At 50.6% G+C, this 18016-nt stretch overlaps 1 protein-coding gene across 2 annotated transcripts in view; it reads left to right on the top strand.

The window, feature by feature from the left end:
• The window catches only part of CDRT4 (CMT1A duplicated region transcript 4), a 29499-nt gene extending 12394 nt beyond the window's left edge, over positions 1–17105 (top strand). For both annotated transcript variants that reach the window (XM_015536953.2, XM_042966992.1), the window contains 3 exons: positions 13384–13461; positions 14977–16175; positions 16821–17105. In XM_015536953.2, coding sequence (XP_015392439.2) covers positions 13384–13461; positions 14977–15434 — 536 coding nt within the window. In that variant the 3' untranslated portion in view covers positions 15435–16175; positions 16821–17105. The remainder of the gene's footprint in view (positions 1–13383; positions 13462–14976; positions 16176–16820) is intronic.
• The last annotated feature ends 911 nt before the right edge of the window (positions 17106–18016 follow it).

Genomic DNA, 18016 nt, shown 5'->3' with positions numbered 1-18016 from the left:
CACATTTCCCACCCGAGAGGGCAAAATTAGCTTGTCTTTTTTTTTTTTTTTTTTTTTTTTTTTTTTTTTTTGAAACACAGCAAGGAGTAAGAACAAGCTGAGTTTTGAAGGTCAGGCCTTGCAGTGTTTTCTCCGTTAGTATAAACCCAGAAGTTGTGCTCATAAGGAATTCATTTGGTGGGATATTGGGAAACCGGAGTGAATTCCGGTTCCTGGGGCCTGCGGTGTGAGGAGGTTTCAGGGACACGCAGGAGCTCAGGGCTGGACGGTGGACGGGAGACCCGAATCCTTACTTTTACACAGGGGAAACGGAGGCACGGAGAGCCCCCCCCCTCCCCTCAGTGACATGAGGGTTAGGATGTTGAGTTGGAAGGAACTGTCCCCGACGGAGCTGGATGGATCTCTGCAGGGGTTGGGGGACTGTGGCAACTTGGAGCTATTGCTAATCCTTTTTGCCCAGGAGGATGACCATATAACCACGTGGGGCCACGGGAGGAGGCATTCTTCATTACGTGTTCATACATCAATGGCTTTAACGATAGAGAACTTCAGGAAACCAAGTTCAAAGATAAGGGCGCTCTTGACTTGCACCGTGCACACGAGCGGTGTCTCCATTCTCACGTTCTCAGATGTGCGCGATGCAGGGGGTGTCTCCCACGGGACCCCCCCCCCCCCCCAAGGACTTGCTCTCTGGAGAGTTCTCGGGGAAGCTCCAGCCTCTGGGCTGGTGCCTGTCAGCCTATTTGATTGGAGCAGCCCAAGTCCCAGGAGGGCATGGGGCGGAGGGTGGCCTGGACACTCACATCATTTAAAAAAAAAATTGTTTTTTAATGTTTATTTTTGAGACAAGAGGGAGACAGAGCATGAGCAGGGGAGGGGCAGAGAGAGAGAGAGAGAGACTTCTGCTGTAGCAAAATGGCCTCCTCAAAATTGGCTTTTAGAGGATGGCCTTAATTCTGTGGTGTTTTGTAGCCATAAATTCTTTACCGTACGCGCTCCCTTCTTCTAGCAGAAATTGCTTCTAGTAGAGATGGGAGTGGGATTGAGGCGGCGAAACCACTCCCACTGCTGGAAGGATAGGACGTTGTCTCCCATCTCCATCTCTGGGGTTTCCTTAACATGACTGGGAAGGACCCTGTATCAGTTATCTCTTGCTGCGTAACAAAGTACCCCAAGACTCAGTGGCTTAAAACAAACATCTGTTATCTCGCAGATTCCGTGGGTCAAGAATCCGAGTGTGGCACGGCCGTGTGCCTCCGTGTCAAGGTCTCTTCATGAGGGGGCAGTCGTGGCTGAGGCTGGGGCTGTGGTCCCTTCTGGAGGCTTAACTAGGGGGCGGGGGAGGATCCACTTCCAAGCTCACCCACGTGGCCGTTGGCAAAATTAAGTTTCTCACAGGCTGTTGAACTAGGGGCCTCGCTTCCTTGTTTGTTGCTGACCACAAGTCTTCTCCAGAGAGCGGCTCACGACATGGCGGCCGGCTTCCCTCGGAACGAATGCCTGGGAGAACAAGAGGGAGAGGGAGCATGCTCAAGATGGAAGGCACAGTTTTTGGTAAACTAGTCTCACAAGCGACGTCACACCATTTTACCGCGTTGGGAGGGAGTCGCGTTGGTGGCTTATACTCAAAGTGAGGATGTGAATACCAGGAGGTGGGATCATTGGGGGCCATCTTGGAGGCTGCCTACCGCAGGCCTTTGGGCCGGGCTGCTTTTGAGTCTGTTCAACCTGTGGGCCGTGACACCTCAGCAGTTCTGATACGCCAATGGCTGTGAGGGGCAGAGGGAAAGGAACTCTGTGGTCTCCCCTACTTCTCCTCGGGGGTGGGTCCCTTCACTGGCATAGCCTTCGGAAGACCTCTCAGGGGCAAATGATTCTAAATTTCTAAACTAGGTACACTTACCCTCCACTCTCCCATCCCGTCCCACCTTCCTTCTAAGGGAAGAGCCCAAGGCAGCCCTCTCTCTGAGGTCTTTGTCACTTCTGAGTAAAGCTCCACGACAGGGCGGCTTTCCCCAGATTTCACCTGGTGCTCACCTTGGGCGCCAATGTTAGTCCGTATTCTTGTCACCGAAATGAGCCCTGGTCACAAACCAGAGAGTGAAAGCTCTGCCATTCGTTCAGGAGTTCATGGTCTTCAACACAAAAGCAGAATGTTATAAATATCTTCATGGGTCACAGAATACTCGCGTCTCAGGTAATCGGATCGTCCTCGCGTCCTCACATGAGGCAGGATGTTTCTCCTCCTGGATATGAGGAAACTGAGGTTCAGATAGATTAAGTAACTTGCTCGAGATTGGACAGAAAGAAATGAAGCTGGGGTTTCGAACCCGTTCTCCTGACTCCAGTTCTGTGCTCTGCCCCGCGTCCCTTTTAAAGTTGTTTGGAGCCCCGAGTCCCCAGATTCTTCCCAGTAGGAATCTGGCGAGACTTCTTGGCCCTGGTTTGCTCCTTAAGTCATTCTAGATCAGGGCTGCAGTGACCTGAGAAGAGAAATAGAAGCTGGGCTGTTGGGGCCTGGAAAGTGGGGTAAGGTGGGTGAGACATGGGCTCGGCAGTAGGGCAGCAGTTGTGTTGGGGGCGAGGGGGTCCCCTGAGCCCAACCTCTGCCCTCTCACTGCGCCAATCTCTTCCCCGATCTTCAAGTTATTGTCCCATTTTTGATGAGACACATTTGGCCCGTGTCTCCAGCCGGAAAGCCGGACCACCTTGTTTTGGCATTTGTGAGAGCTGTCACAGTCCTGCATTCGTGATGATGATAACGATCTGCCCCCCCTCCCCCCGCCACCAGCGGGTTCTTACCACGTGCCTGGGAAGCATCTTCCTATGATGCTTCGTGGGAATTATCGCATGACCAGCATCCTCGGGGCCATCCAAGGATAAGTTCTTGCTATTGCCTCAATTTTATAGATGGGCGCACAGGGATCAGGAAGTGAACCTGTCTTATTTCTGGTCACACAACCAAGGAGCAGCCGGCCTGTCCTGAGCTCGTGTTCGTCGTTCCACGCCGTGCTCTGCTGCAAACAATTGTCCGACACGCAGCCTCGCCTTTTTTGAGAGCTTTGGCCGATTCTCTCATCAGCTGCCCTCTTGAGATGTTGAAACACACAATGAGATCACAGGAACACAGCAAGAACAGCCAGGAGAGAGTTGGTTTTCCTGCAGGGATTGCACGAGGGTGCCTCTCGAAGGCCAGGCCTTCGCTGGGCAGAGGACGTCCACGCAATGCCCTCCACGAGGGCCTTGTTCCCGGAGTTTCAAAGCATTCGATGCCGCCCTCCCGCGTGCCAAGGCCTCGTTGTTTCATTGGGCCTCTGACTCCACAAAAACTCCCTTTGTCAGAACTTCAAAATTTCCTGGCATGTTCCCCACACATATTTTCGATGTGGATGGCTGTGATGTTTCACTATGCATTTACTTGTGTCTATTTGTGCCTAGAAAGATTCGTTTGAAGCTAGCAGCTAAATATTTCTCCCCGATTTCTTTTTTCTTTAGGTTTATTTATTTTTGAGAGAGAGAGAGAGAGAGCGAGCGTGCTCACGCACAAGTGGGGGAAAGGCAGAGAGGGCGGGGTCCCGAAGCAGGCTCCAGGCTCTGTGCTGCGATGTGGGGCTCGAACCCCACATCTAGGCCCCGTACCTTGAAAGTTTAGAGCACTTGTCATTGATCTCATTGCTCTCTCCTTGCTAGCATACGTAGTCTTTTTTAATTTAAAAAAATGTTTATTTATTTTGAGAGAGGGAGAGAGCGAAAACACATGCCTGTGAGTGGGGGAGGAGCAGGGAGAGAAGGAGAGGGAGAATCCCCAGCCGGTTCCTTGCTGTCAGTGCAGAGCCCAATGCGGGGCTTGACCCCTCTAATTGTGAGATCACGACCTGAGCCTAAATCAAGAACTGGGCCCTCAACCGACTGAGCCACCCAGGCACCCCTAGTTCTCCGCTTTAAAGGACAGTGTCATCACTTATAGTGGCTAAAATTGGAAACATCTTAAAATCCCCAAATGCAGGCATGATTTTTTAAATGTTTATTTATTTTTGAGGGAGAGTGAGTATGAGAGAGGGGGCGGGGCAGAGAGAGAGGGGGACGCGGACTCTGAAGCTGGCTCCAGGCTCTGAGCGGTCAGCGCAGGGCCCGATGTGGGTCTCGAACCCACAAGCCATGAGAGACCACAAACCTGGGCTGAAGCTGGGTGCTCAACCGACTGAGCCACCCAGGCGCCCCAGATTCTGATGGGTTGTTAGGCGGCCTCTAACATAACTATGAGGAATCTCTAAGAACATGAGAAAATACAATCGGATGTTTGGGCAAAAATGATGGGTTCAGAAGGATACGGACATTTTGCGGCCACAATCACATAAGCCAGGAAGGAGAGCACGAAGATAAATGTTGTGTGATGGTGATGGGATTATGAGGTTCAAAAAAGAACCCTTTCCAAACTTTCTATAATGCGGATACGCAATTTCTGTTACGAGACCACATGGGAATAAATACAGCAAAATGCCACCGGCCGTCATCGACATGACTCATGCCTAGAATTGCTTTTCTAGGAAGGCTGATGATTTTTGTTCTGGTTCCTCCCCACAATCTGCTAGCGCAGGAGGGGGCTGGCCACGGTGCGGGAAGGAATTTGGGACTCTGCTAATCGGATAGAGCTGTCTTGGCCCGGCGGTGGAATTAACCTCCTTCACCCCACCGGCCACAGCTCCCCCCAGACGTTTGAGAGCTTTGCTTTCATCGTGGTCGGGAGTTCTCTGTGACCCAAGAGTTGGGTGCGGGTTGGATGGATTTGTTTACCTTCTGGTGGGAACGGGGATAACTGTGTCCTCCTGAGGACACGCGGGCGATAGGCTGGCGGAACAACTGAATCCCACGGAAGGCAGCTACCTTCGTGCTTTGCTTTGAGGCCACGCCTCAAATACAAGTCCCCTTCTTCAAGACAAACGCCGGCCTGGATTCCTAGTGCGTTGAGCATTTTAAAAGGGGGTGGCCTGGCCCATTGATTGAGGCCAGTCCTGGGAAATCCCTGCCTGTTTCCACTATGAGTTCACTGGGTTCACAATGACCCCATTGTTCCGGGGAAGCGGGACTTCCTTCTTCTGATTGATTGAACATTGTGGGGCCACACATTGTCATAGCCCCGCTGCTCGCGAGCCGGCGGTCTGGCAGAGAGAGGGTCTCCGAGCACAAAATGCTGAGAGCCTTCCTTATCTGGTTTCCTGAATGTGAAGTTATAAGACTGTTTCTCGCTGCCTGTTTTTCCACATCTCTCCCACCTGTCTAGCCTATCCATTTACAAGTGTCCCCCAAACGTCCACGGAAGGGAAAGGTTGAAAAGCTCTCTCCTCTGATGTTGCCTGTTTGGTTTGTTCTGGAAGTTTCGTTTTGAAATTTGGAACTTGATCTCCAGACAATAGGATCCCACGTGCTTTGTGCCTAATGGGTCTTCATGTGACATCATCTTAAAAGGGAATTTTAATATTTATGGTTGGCTATTCCTTGGGTAAATATGAAATTCAAATCCGTAGTTCTACCGGAACGACGTCACAACGCCCAACGCCCAACGCTTCTTCCAGTAGTGAATTTGTAAAGCGGTCGTTTAGCCAGCTCAACACTGTAGTTCGTATGCAGAAGACGTACCGTTTGGAAACAGGCTTTAAGATTTGCATACTGGGGCGCCTGGGTGGCTCAGTCGGTTAAGCGCCCGACTCCGGCTGAGGACGTGATCTCACGGTTCGTGGGTTCGAGCCCCGCGTCGGGCTCTGTGCTGATGGCTCAGAGCCCGGAGCCTACTTCTCATTCTGTGTCTCCCTCTCTATCGGCCCCTTCCCGGCTCAAGCTGTCTCTCAAAAACAAATAAATGTAAAAAAAAAAAAAAAAGATTTGACCACTGGAAGAAGAATGTGGGCCCTGATCACATCAATCAACATTTGAAAACACCGGAGGCTGGCATTTGAACCATGCCCATGATTTCCCTTGTCTTTCAAGACTCACCATAAACCTCTTCTCTTCTTGAATCTTGTTCCTTGAACTCCCTCCCCACCCGGCTGAGTTAGGAAGCTTGTGCTCTGTCTACTTCAAGGGGCCATGAGTTCCTTGAACCAAGGCTGTGCCTCGTTCTGTTTTGTGTCTCCAGTACCCAGCACAATACTCGGTACACGGAGCTGCTCAGTAATCATCTGCAGAGCGGCTGCTGTGCCTTGAGTTGGCCTGTGTACAGGGAACTTCTCTGCTTTATTTTTCTTGACATAAAGACAACGTGGATTATTCTTGTTTGATTCGTTATTGGCCTTGGCAGAAAACAAATCTGCCTTGCGAGCCTTTGACATTGAGAAGGGTGGATCCCAAAGCAAGAGGTGAATGTGGAGAATCGGCCAGATGTTTGGGGTAAGCACAGAACTAACTCACAGGCATTACAAGTCTCGTGTTTGGAACTCAATGTTGAAGGCATGTGTGAGTGAATGAATGGATAGTCTATGGCCGTAGGTACTTGAACTTTGTTGCCACTCTGCGTCTCTCAAGGCACACACGTGACTATAGGTAGCGTACAGAAGCGTTTTCGAGAAGCAGTGTACCCCCTCCCACCCACCATAAACGATGAATCAGGAATGCCAGGTCTGTGTTAGAAGATGGGCATTTCTTTTCTTTTCTTTTCTTTTCTTTTCTTTTCTTTTCTTTTCTTTTCTTCTTTTTTTTAATTTTTAAAAAATGTTTATTTATTTTTGAAGGAGAGAGAGAGAGAGAGAGTGTGATCAGGGGAGGGGCAGAGAAAGAGAGGGAGAGAGAGAATCCGAAGCAGGCGCCAGGCTCGGGGCCGTCGGCACAGAGCCCAACACGGGGCTCGAACTCACGGACCGCGAGATCACGACCTGAGCCGAAGTCGGACATAGCTAACAACTATGCCATCCACTGTGTGCAACTTAATAGGGTATAGTAATAGGCTCACTTCCCCTCTCTTTAGAGCGGAGTGTGTGTGTTTGGGGAGGGGCAGGGATGGGGGGGGAAGGCGGCCAGCATATCGTTGCATAAGGAGATGGGGAGACCAGCTTGCTTCTCCCCACCCTCGCTCTCCTCTGGCTTAACGGTTCTGGGATTCCCCACACTCCCGGCCTCAGTGTTTCTAAAGACACATCAAACCCGTATGTTGTAGGTGCCCCCCTGGAGCCCATCAGGGAGAGGTGAGGCTATGGCAAGAGTTCCCGTAGCGTCCACAGGGAGGCAGGGTAGAGAGGTGGAGAGAGTCATGAGGAGGCAGGGCTCCTGGGAAGCTCGTTGGGTGTGCACCGTATTTCCCTGGAACACAGGGGGTCAGAGCATGCACTTGGCCTATAAGGTGGGGGGGGTGGTGTTCTATGTGTCTCCCGGGAGGGCCACTTGGGACGGACATCAGTGCGTCAGCCACGCACTGCACCGGGAACATTTCTGCTGATCTTAGAGGTAAACCTTCCAAGATGCTAACAGCCTAAGTGGCAGCTTCCTCTTCAGCCAAAAGAAATGAAGAGTAGCCAGAAGGCAGAAAAGGAAACAGAGGGCAGGGGTGGATAGGCAAGGTCGAGGGGGATAACGCGCAGAGGTGAAACAAAACTCTGCATCCGCTTCCCGTTTGGGAAATTGTTCTCCTTCTGGGGCCAGACCAGACTCTGGGGTGTGGGAAGACAAGACGCCTGCAGACTGGAGCAGGGGAGAGAGGAAAGGGGCTGAACAAAGGAAAATAGGGCTAGTTCCCAACGGAGCGCAAGGCTCTCCCGTTGGCCTGTTCCTCTCCGTATGGACGCTTTTGGGGGACCAAGCCTCTGAGGCCGATTTCAGAGGAAGTGAGTCATTGAAGACCCGGCTGTCCCTTGAGCAAGTTCACCCTTCCATTCTCTTATGTTATCACCGTCTATGGTGCTCCGGGTTCCAAAAGAAGGCTGGGGAAGGACGTTGCTTTGGAATCCACACCCATGTTCTCCTGGTAACTAGTTCCAGGACATGCTCTACCCAATGGATGGATGGATCCTTCCCTGGTCAGATGAGGTTAGGGGGTACTGCCTAACAATTCCCCCTTTTGGAGGGTGACAGAGCGAGGCAACATATTGAGAGGCTCTGAGAAGTGCTGTACTAAAGGCATTTGTTTAACAGCTCATTTTCCAAACTTCCCTGGCCGAGGGCAGGCTTGCTGTATTTATATTGCATAACAACATAGACCATGTGAATGGTGTCCCCTGGATTAAATAATCTATGTGGGTTTACAGGGTGACCCTTGGCATGGACCTCCCCTGTCCCCTTTTTAAAAGAAAAAAAAAATTTTAATGTTTATTTCTGAGAAAGAGAAAGACAGAGCGAGAGCAGGGGAGGGGCAGAGAGAGAGGGAGACACAGAATCCGAAGCAGGCTCCAGGCTCCGAGCTGTCAGCACAGAGCCTGACGCGGGGCTTGAACTCATGGACCGTGAGATCAGGACTGGAGCTGAGGTCGGACGCTCAACCGACTGAGCCACCCAGGAGCCCCGTTTCCCCCCTCTTTTAAGTAAGTAACATCAGTTAACATCTTGAGAGATTCTTGCTTTCTGTGGGACACGGTTTAGGAAACACTGGGTTACGATAATGTTTTGATCATCGGGAGTGTGCGAATGGCTTCGCCTCCACAGCATTAGCGGGCTAGAAAGTCTGAGCGGAGTTGACTGGTATCAATGCGCGTATCTCTCAGTCCTGCCTGGAATCCACAAAATCCCTTTGGAAGATGGTTTCCTGAGATAAGGATGCGGCTTGTGGCCGCAGACAGAGGGTGAGATTAGCTTTGCGTGAGATTACCACCCGCAGCCACGGTTTTCTTAGCTCAGTACTTTAAGGCTCTGGCTGTCCTTTGATCGAAGTAAATTCTCGTATTGGCAGGTGGTAATGGAAATGTACTAGGGTCCTTTTAAATGTTTAAAGGCCACTGACATTCGGGACTATATATATATGGATCCATATCTATTCATGAATGCATCAATGAAAATATGTCTTAAAACAACGAAAGGGCTGAATGATGCCCCTGATCTGTTTCCTAATAAGGCTAAGTTTCCTAAGTGGCTAATACCCTCTAAATCTTCAGTATTTTTTTTGACTTGGTCTCTAAAAATGGTGGTTCCCAAACTTTGCAGTACATTAGAACCAAGCTTTCGAATTCTGATGGTTGTATTGCATCTCATTCTGACTAAATCACAATGCTGCCAGGCATAGGACTTTTTTTTTTTTTAATGTTTATTTCTCTTTGAGAGAGAAAGACAGAGCCTGAGTGGGGAAGGGGCAGAGAGAGAGAGAGAGAGGGAGGCACAGAATCTGAAACCGCCTCCAGGCTCTGAGCTGTCAGCAGAGAGAGCCTGACGCGGGGCTCGAACTCGGAAACGGCGAGATCGTGACCTGAGCTGAAGTCGGTCGCCCAACCGACTGAGCCACCCAGGTGCCTCCTGGCATATGAATTTGTAAAAGATCCCCGGTAATTCCGATGGGCAGCAAAGGTGGAGGACTGATGACTTGGAAACCCTTTAAGCTGCAGACAGCTTATTATAACATCCATACCTCCGTAAGAGAAATAGGACAGGAATTCACATTCATCTCCTAAGTTGAGATAATGGAGGTCCTAAGACCATGTCAAGGAACGTGACCAAGGTCACAGATTTGTGTCTGATTCCAGGCAAGTGTCTGGAGGCCCTTCAGGCAAGGCTGGCCGAGGCCAGCATATCAGGCAAGATTCTGGAAATGGTAGGACAAGAGATTGGGTTCGGGTGGGAGGAGATGGGCTTGGAAACCCAGTGGACTGAACACAGGCCTTTGTGCCTAGAGGAGAAACAAGAAAAGCACTTCAATGTTATGCCTCCTGCCCCTCCCATCAATGCTGTTTCTGTCTGTAGCCTGCTGGTTTGCATTTCGTTTATAGGGAGACAAAATGGAACCTTTGTGCCGGAGTCGAAGGAGATTGTAAAAGCCCACAGCTTGTCTTCAGACTTAATGTCAACTATGTGTGTCTTTTATTTTCAGACAAACAAGTCCTCACCATGAGTTCTGAGGCCGTCTCAAACACTCCCTGCCTTGGGCTTGTAGCGTCCTGGTTCTTGCATCAACAAGTATGACAAAAACCCACCATTCTGGAGAACCTGTGTGTCAGCCACGGTGGGCTGCCCTTGGGGTCCGGTGACATAGGGCGGGAGGCCTTGAGCAAGGTGTTGGGGGAAACGAATGCACGCTGGTGTCGACACGAGCGATTCCCTGGGAACCGAGCTTCTTTGAGGCCTCGGGGGTTTCTTCACTAGAAACACAGAACCGAGGATGGAAGGCATTCTCCGCAAGTCCCCGGATATCGCGAACTCACGACATCTCCCTAATGTTTCCCAAACGTGTCCCATTTCTCAAAACATTTCAATCTGGCACGATTGATTAACCCTAGCGTGCGTATGGGGCGGGGTACAAACACATTTCTAACAGTTCTGTAGACAAGGGGATAAGTCAAAAAATCTCTTTCCTTGGAGGGGAACAGGCATGGGCCGGGTGATCGCTGGGGCGACACCCTCTACATTACTGGGGACTTGGGATGGGTGACCCACAGTTCTGAGATCCATGGTGGGTCTCAGAAGGACAGATGAGTTGCTCCAACTCTCTTGTTTTTTGTCATTTATTATTACACAAAGCCTTAGGTTAGAGGTCTATGTGAACGAGTTGTTTCTTCTGTGACGTCAGAAAAACGATACTGTGACTTCTCCTAACAATGTGTCGTCATGGGGATGCCTGGGTGGCTCAGTCGTTTGAGTCCGACTCTTGATTTCGGCTCAGGTCATGATCTCATGGTTGTGAGATCGAGCGCTGTGTCAGGCTCTGCACGGACAGCATGGACCCTGCTTGGGATTCTCTGTCTCTCTCTCTCTCTTCCCCTCCCCCCACCCCCTCAATAAATAAATAAATAAATGTGTACAGATGCATATACGATTAAATGTCACTTATTCTTAGGTAGTTTTCACTTTTCTTGTTGCTATGGGGAATATAGTTTCATATTTTGAGCTTTGTATATGAAGGGAAGCGATTTTTTAATTTCTGTAATAAAAAATACTTTATTCTCTTGGTTTTTAAAAAGTTGTATCATCTACAAACGATGGTAACTGTCTTTTCTCACAGGTAGGCATGCTTCTAATTTCTTTTTCAGGCTTTAGGCTAACAGCTACCACTTTTATTTATTTATTTATTTATTACATTTTTTAAAATTTATTTTTGAGAGACAGAACACAAGTCGGGGAGAGGCAGAGAGAGAGAGGGAGACGCAAAATCCGAAGCAGGCTCCAGGCTGTCCTCACAGAGCCCGATGCGGGGCTCGAACTCCCGAACCGCGAGATCAGGACCTGAGCCAAAGTCGGACGCTTCACCGACTGAGCCACTCGGGCACCCCAACAGCTACGACTTCTAGAACAATGTTAAACAAAAGCGACACATGGGACAACACAAGAATGCCCTGTACTGTGAAATGTGGTATTGGCTATTGGGCAGATTTTTAACAATCGTATCGAGAAAACATTGCTCTTGTAGTAAGAGTATTTTTAAACATCAGTAGTGGCTATTGAAAGGACGTGGCTTTTAAAACACATTAATGGGGGCACCTGGGTGGCTCAGTGGGTTGAGCATCCGACTCTTGATTTTGGTCATGATCTCAGTTTGTGAGACTGAGCCCTGAGTCGAACTCTGCACTGACCGCAGGGCACCTGCTTGGGATTCTCTCCCTCCCTCTCTCTCTCTGCCCCTCCTCTGCCCTCTCCCTCTCTCTCAAAATAAGTAAGACAAACTTAAAGAATGTGTTGTCATGAAAGATCGCCACTAAGACAGAACAGTGGGGCCTCTGTAAAGCCTGGATCTGAGCCGATTTGACAGAAAGTAGCTTTTTTTTTTTTTTTTTTTTTTTTTAGAGTATGAATAAATGTCTAGAATGCGATCCTTTGTTAGGTGTGTAATAATAAAATGCTGACATTGGGAATAACTTACTTTAGAACTATAGTGGGATTTAAGGTTGCCCCCATCAATAACGCATTTACTTGCATACCACAATGGTTCCTTGGCTAGGAGAATAAAGGGGGCGGAAAACCTGGAGATTTGCTTCTCTCGGGGGAGCGTTTCACACACAGCAGGGCAGCCCCTACAGATGTCGCAGCTGAAAGAAAGATATAGAACCATTAGTCCGTCTAAAGCAGCTCTACTCAGTGTGTGGTCCTCAGACCAGCACTGTCCCCTGGGATCTTCTTGCAAATGCAAATTCTCGGGTCCCCAAAGCAGACCTACTGAACCAGAGTCATAGGGTGCCCCCCCCCCGCCCCACCGACGCTGTGTTTTAACAAGCTCTCCCGGCAGTGTTAGCCTTCACTGAAGTTTGAGAAGCCCTGCTCTAGGCTGATGGTTCCCATAGTGTGGTCGCCTGACCGCTGGCACGAGCATCACCCGAAAGCTTGTTCAAAAGCCTCTGAGACTTTTCCCACAGCAGAAATGCTCCATGACGTTCCAGACGTTCAAGTTCAGATGTTCAAGGACCCCAGAGATGCACAGCCCTGAGTGTACCAAATAACGAATTCTTGGATAAAAATTCTCCGATGCGCGTGTTTCCAGTCTTAGCACTAACTAGAAGGGAACTACCAAGCTCTCCCGGACCTGTTTCCTGTCACTAGGTGGTTAACGATAAAACCTTACAAACCGTCCGCATCTCCCGCCCTGCCTCTGGTTTAGGACGCTGGTTGTCGAATCTGGAGCTCCGGTGGGGAGTGCTCAACACTGCGTTCTTTTCTTTTCTTTTTTAAAAAAATGTTAACGTTTACTTTGGAGAGAGCGACAGAGTGTGAGCGGAGGAGGGGCAGAGGGAGGGGGAGACACGGAATCCGAAGCAGGCTCCGGGCTCCGAGCTGTCAGCACAGAGCCCGACGCGGGGCTCGAACTCACGAATCGTGAGATCGTGGCCTGAGCCGAAGTCGGACGCTCCACCGACTGAGCCACCCAGGTGCCCCTCAACACTTGTGTCCCAACCAGCCCTTCATACAGAGGCAGCCGTCCTCCAGTTCGAGAACCACTAGACCACAGGTCCCATCAAACTGCCCACACGCGTGGCCTCATAGAGCATTGAGACTTCTCTATTTCAGCCTGTACTTGGGGCACCTGCGTCTTGACTCTGGGCTGTAGCCCGTGTCTGCCCCTCCCTCTCCTCGGTGCTGGCTGAGAAGCGTAGCCAGGAGGTGGAAATTCGGCCCAGTAACAGCACAATGGGACTCTGGTAGCAAAGATGATGTCTACTGGGACTTCCCGAGCTGAGCTCCCCTGCCCTCTCCCCCGCTCCACGGGAGACCTGTCCTCTTCTTGAAGATCGCCCTGTGGTAACCCTGGCTAACAAGTGTGTTTTCCCGAAGGTATCTGGGCCTTGAATGTGAAGAAGAACTCTTTAATGATGGAGATGATTGAAGCAAGAAAGGCGAAGAGACACAAAGGTAGGGCTTGGGGCTTAGCAACGGGAGCTCCTGCTGCAGGGCTGGTCGAAGCTTCCAGACCTGGGGAGGGAAGGCAAAGGGGTGGGGCTCCGGGTGGCGGCTCCTGTTATACTCGTAGAAGAGTATAGCCGAGGAGGACTGTGGTTCATCATGACCTTCGCCTCTGCCAGAGACAAGCAAACGCCTCGGCCCGCAAGCTCGTTGCATTCTTTAATAAAAATATTTTATTTTGAAGCAATCTCCGTACCCCCACACGGAGTGCAAACTCATGACCTCGAGCCCAAGGGTAGCCTGCTCTACTGACTGAGCCAGCCAGGTGGCCCGAGACCTTTGCATTTTGCGTTTGCTTTGAGGGCACAGAAATGAGCCGTCGAGTCTATATTTGGAAGCTTGGGTGTGCGTGTTTTGTTTTGTTTTGTTTTGTTTTGTTTTGTTTTGTTTTGTTTTTGGCGAAAGGTGATGTTGCATATCTTGCCTTCCTTGGGCCGAATAATACACAGTTCTTGCAGGGGAATGAAACCTTCCACAATCCGTTCTTTATTGACAGAGCTGCTCCTAAACGAGCTCCAGCTCAGGAAACGTCTGCCAGGCAGCCTGGGAATAACTGTCGAATCTGCATTTTCTCTGGTTATCCCCACGGCTAGTGTTTGATTTTTGTTTTTTTGTTTTTTTTTTCACTGAATTTAGGTTGGACACGGCGAGACCAACCTTTTAACTTCCTTGCCTTCCCCAACCCCCAAAGGAACGGGCTGTTTGGTACACTAATGAACAGACTTTCTAGTAAAGCCTCCCTAACCCCAAATGCTCAGAACCTCTGGCCAGCGCTATAGTGAAAAGCTTGAGGATTTTTGATCCCCTTAGATTTGAATTCAACGCCCCCCATTTGCCAGTTGGGCAAGCTAATCCGCTTCAGTAAAAGCTTTACATAACCTATTTCTTGTAACCTGCAAGAAGGCTCTATGAGATCAAATCTTGCTCTGCCCACGATTTGACCCAGGAGGCAGCTACGGTCTAGAAGGGCTACCGGGCTTGCTCGAGGTTCGCGGTGATCTCGCAGGTAGAGAAGGAGTTTGGACTCAACCGGTCTAATTGCAGAGCCCATGTGTCTCAGGGCTGAACTATCGCGTGAACCTGTTCCAAGCCCTTCAAACGTATCGTTAGCTAATCCTTACAATTGCCTTCCGGTAACCAATTTTATCGGTGAAAAAAACATTAGACGGTCAGAGCGCGCACAATTTGACGTTCTGCGAAGGTCTGAGGCTGAGCCTGCCAGCCTCCCAAGGTCCCCGCCTTTTACCACCACGCTGTTCTTCAGCTGGTAGACACTCTGGAATGTCACTCTGTCTCCCATCTTTGGATTCGCTCTTATCCCCGCTGAATACAAGGGGTGTAAGGGCCGTTAGGCATGATGGGGGAAACGTTCAAAACGTGGTTCCAAGACCCTCCGATTCGTTGAAGAACTGGTCTGTGGTACCCGAGTGCCTCTAAATCACCCGTGTTTCTCTTTGCTGGTAGAACTCACAGAGAACATCGGGCTTCCCCTGAGTCTGCTTGAAAAGCACAGCCCGTGGCCAGCCTATGTCACCTACACGTCCCCGATGGTGGAAAAACTCATTGAGAAGAGCAAAGCCAGGGACCTGGGTTCTATGCAAGCACTTGAAGAAAGCCAGCGGGCCTCAAGGCAGAGCCAACCTTCCGGCATCGCGCAGCTGAAAAGGAGAAAGTCATCTAAGTCCTCCGGAGACACGCTGTCCAAGGACAGGAGGTCAGAGACCATGTTATCGGTATGGAGCACGTGTTCGGTGACGAGCCTGGGGCCCGCCGTCATGCCCGAACCGATACGCTTTCATACGGAGTCCAGAGAAAACCCCACTGCAAACTATAACAAGATCACCTTCTGTCGAAAACCTATGATGAGGATCTTTCCATACAGCTCACTTCTAGCCAACAAGGAGACACATTCGAATATTTAGCAGGGAATCCCTGCAACCACCCACCCCCCCTCCCTTCCCAAGACGGTGCAGCAACGAAACTCCATTTGTCACCAGTTTTGCTACGTCCTCTGAATGTGAACTTGCCCCTGCTTGTGCAGAGGTTGGCCGGAGACAAACCAGATCAGAATGTGGGCCGTGGGTGGGGGGTGGGGGGTGGGGGAACCCTCTCCAGCGTCACCATCTGGTAGGGATGGGAAGTGCCATGTTCTAGTTCCTGCCGTAGATGCTCAGAACCTAACTGAGGGTGAATCAGTCCTGGTCTAGGCAGGAGACCAAAATCACCCCGGTTGTGATGCCAGCGATAATGTAATGTAGAGAATTACTAACCAGGTGGCTGGAAAAGGCAGGGGGGAGGCCACACAGGTATTAGGGGCGGTAGCACCTGTAGGAAGCAGTTTTCACAAGGCTGCACGAGGGAAGATATCGGACTTGTTAAAGTTAGGCACTTGGGGAAGGGGTGTGCGTGCTGGATCTCAGATTTCTGAGATGCGGGGGACAGGGGTGCTCCTCAGCAGGTTCTCGGGGTCTCTGAGCTTGGAGAAAAGTTCCTGCGGGGCCGGTACCTCTGAATCTGACGAGGAGAAGGTCTCTGGCTGAGGCGGGCTCCGTGGTTGCTGAGAAAACCAAAACGCCGGAGTCCAACGCTTCTGGAAGGGATTGACCCTGCCTGAGTGAACAACAAGCACTGCGAGTGGAAACAGGGACAGGAAGCCAATAGAGGTAAACGGGAAGAAGACCTGGAGAGAGCTTCTCCCTCCTTTTCCAGCTTCGTGCCCCCTCTCCCCAGTCCCCCCGATGGGCAGAGCCTATCAGAGAAGAGAGCAGGCGTGCGGTCTGCAGAATCCCAACCCCAGCCTCTCCCAGCAAAGTATAAAAGGACAGACTTGAGGCCAAGAGAATGTTAGCTTTAAAACTAACATGGCGGGGTTCTGAGTGATTCCACCTTGCTGCACCTGGCCCCCGAACTTGGCATTGGGATTGTTTTCCTCGGAGGGTTTACAAAGTGGCCGTGGGGACGTGAGTGTCCCCTGTTGAACCATGGAAGAGTTTTCTCTCCCGTATTTCTCCAAGGCTTGCCTTGTGGAGCCGAGCTGGCAGGGGAGAAATTCCTGGCCGGACCTTCAGCTGTCATTTGTCAGGCCACACTTAAAATTGGTCCCCCCCCCCACCCCCCCCGTGCTTTGAGCAGTTCCCAAGAGGCCCCAGGGCAACTGATGTTAAACTGAGTCTCGAAGCAGTCAGGCCTTGTCTTTAGATTCAAGGGGGATCTTGTCAAGAGAGGGAGACCTAGCTGATCTTAACCTTTGGGGTTTGTCTGTTGAGCATGGCTCCACTGATCGCTCGTCTCTTCTTTGACCTCTATAGTCACATCTGTGAAGCAATGAACACCCACCTCGCTTCCCTCAGCAGAGGCGTAGAGGATGTGATGTGCAAGTCGCTATGAGGGCCATTCGAAGAAGTTGGATTTGCCATCCACGTGGCCACTCTCTGCATACAACGAATCGTGCAGAAACGTCGGCACTCACCTCTGGCTGCTGTGAGTGGTGTTGGGAAAGCTGCACAAATGAGGAGCTCCGGACCGATTCCTGGGGTATCCGACCTTGGCCAGAACCAACTCTTGTTGCACAAATACAGGTGGTTTCCAGCTGAGTGACTGCATTTTGTATCCACGGGTCATTTATAGACGTGGAGGCAGGTGATACATTTCTCCAACGAGACTTACTATTTCTTCTATCCTTTGACGGGAATTTATAGCCAGAACATATCTGGAGTGTCTTTGGGAGCGTATTTACCCGTCCTGGGAGCACCAGGCATGTCTCTCGGGTTCTCGTGGGCGAAGCTAGCCCCACCAAATGTCTAACATGGAGCGTGAGGGTTGATGGAGATTTGGGATTATTTCTTCCAATCCCTTTGAGGGCCGAGCGGTTACGGTTTGAGACAAGGCTTTCTAGGTCTTTAATACTTTTTACAAACGTGTCTGTATGCTCTCTAAATTAAAATGGTTGTCTTTCTTTTTTAGGCAGATAACATCGTTTAGATTAAGGTAATTCTCAGCCCGTTGTAACAACACAAACACGAGCGGAAGGACATTGACGCCTTAGGTCGTCACGAAAATTGCTTGTGTCTGTGACTACAGCCCAGACACGCTGCCCCAACCCCCCAGCCCGAGGCAATTGTAAGAAAGAACAGGTCTAATTCTTTTTTGAAGCGGGCGGTCTGTGTTCGGGCCCGAGCCGGGGTTCACGGGCCCAGCCACCGTGGGGGTTTGACCGGCTAGGACCACGTTTGGGACCGAGGAGGCTTCGGGGAAGAAGCCGTGTTCGGACGAGACCAGCTGGACCCAGCAGTGAAGCCTTGGTCACTGGGGGAGGGGGGAGGGGGGAGGGGATCCTGAATGATCTGTGGAGTCTGTTGTTTAGATTTGCAATTTGGTCCAGACCTCCCTGCGCGCAATGGAGGTGGAGGCCCATGAGTCGCACCGTTAAAAGGCTCTTTTGCTAAAACCCGAGAAAGCCCCAGAATATGCACGAAAAGGGGGAGGAGAGCTTCTGGATTTCACA

Source organism: Panthera tigris, chromosome E1, assembly GCF_018350195.1.
Source record: "Panthera tigris isolate Pti1 chromosome E1, P.tigris_Pti1_mat1.1, whole genome shotgun sequence".
In the NCBI taxonomy this organism is placed as follows: Eukaryota; Metazoa; Chordata; class Mammalia; order Carnivora; family Felidae; genus Panthera; species Panthera tigris.
This window is presented reverse-complemented; position numbering and strand designations above follow the sequence as displayed.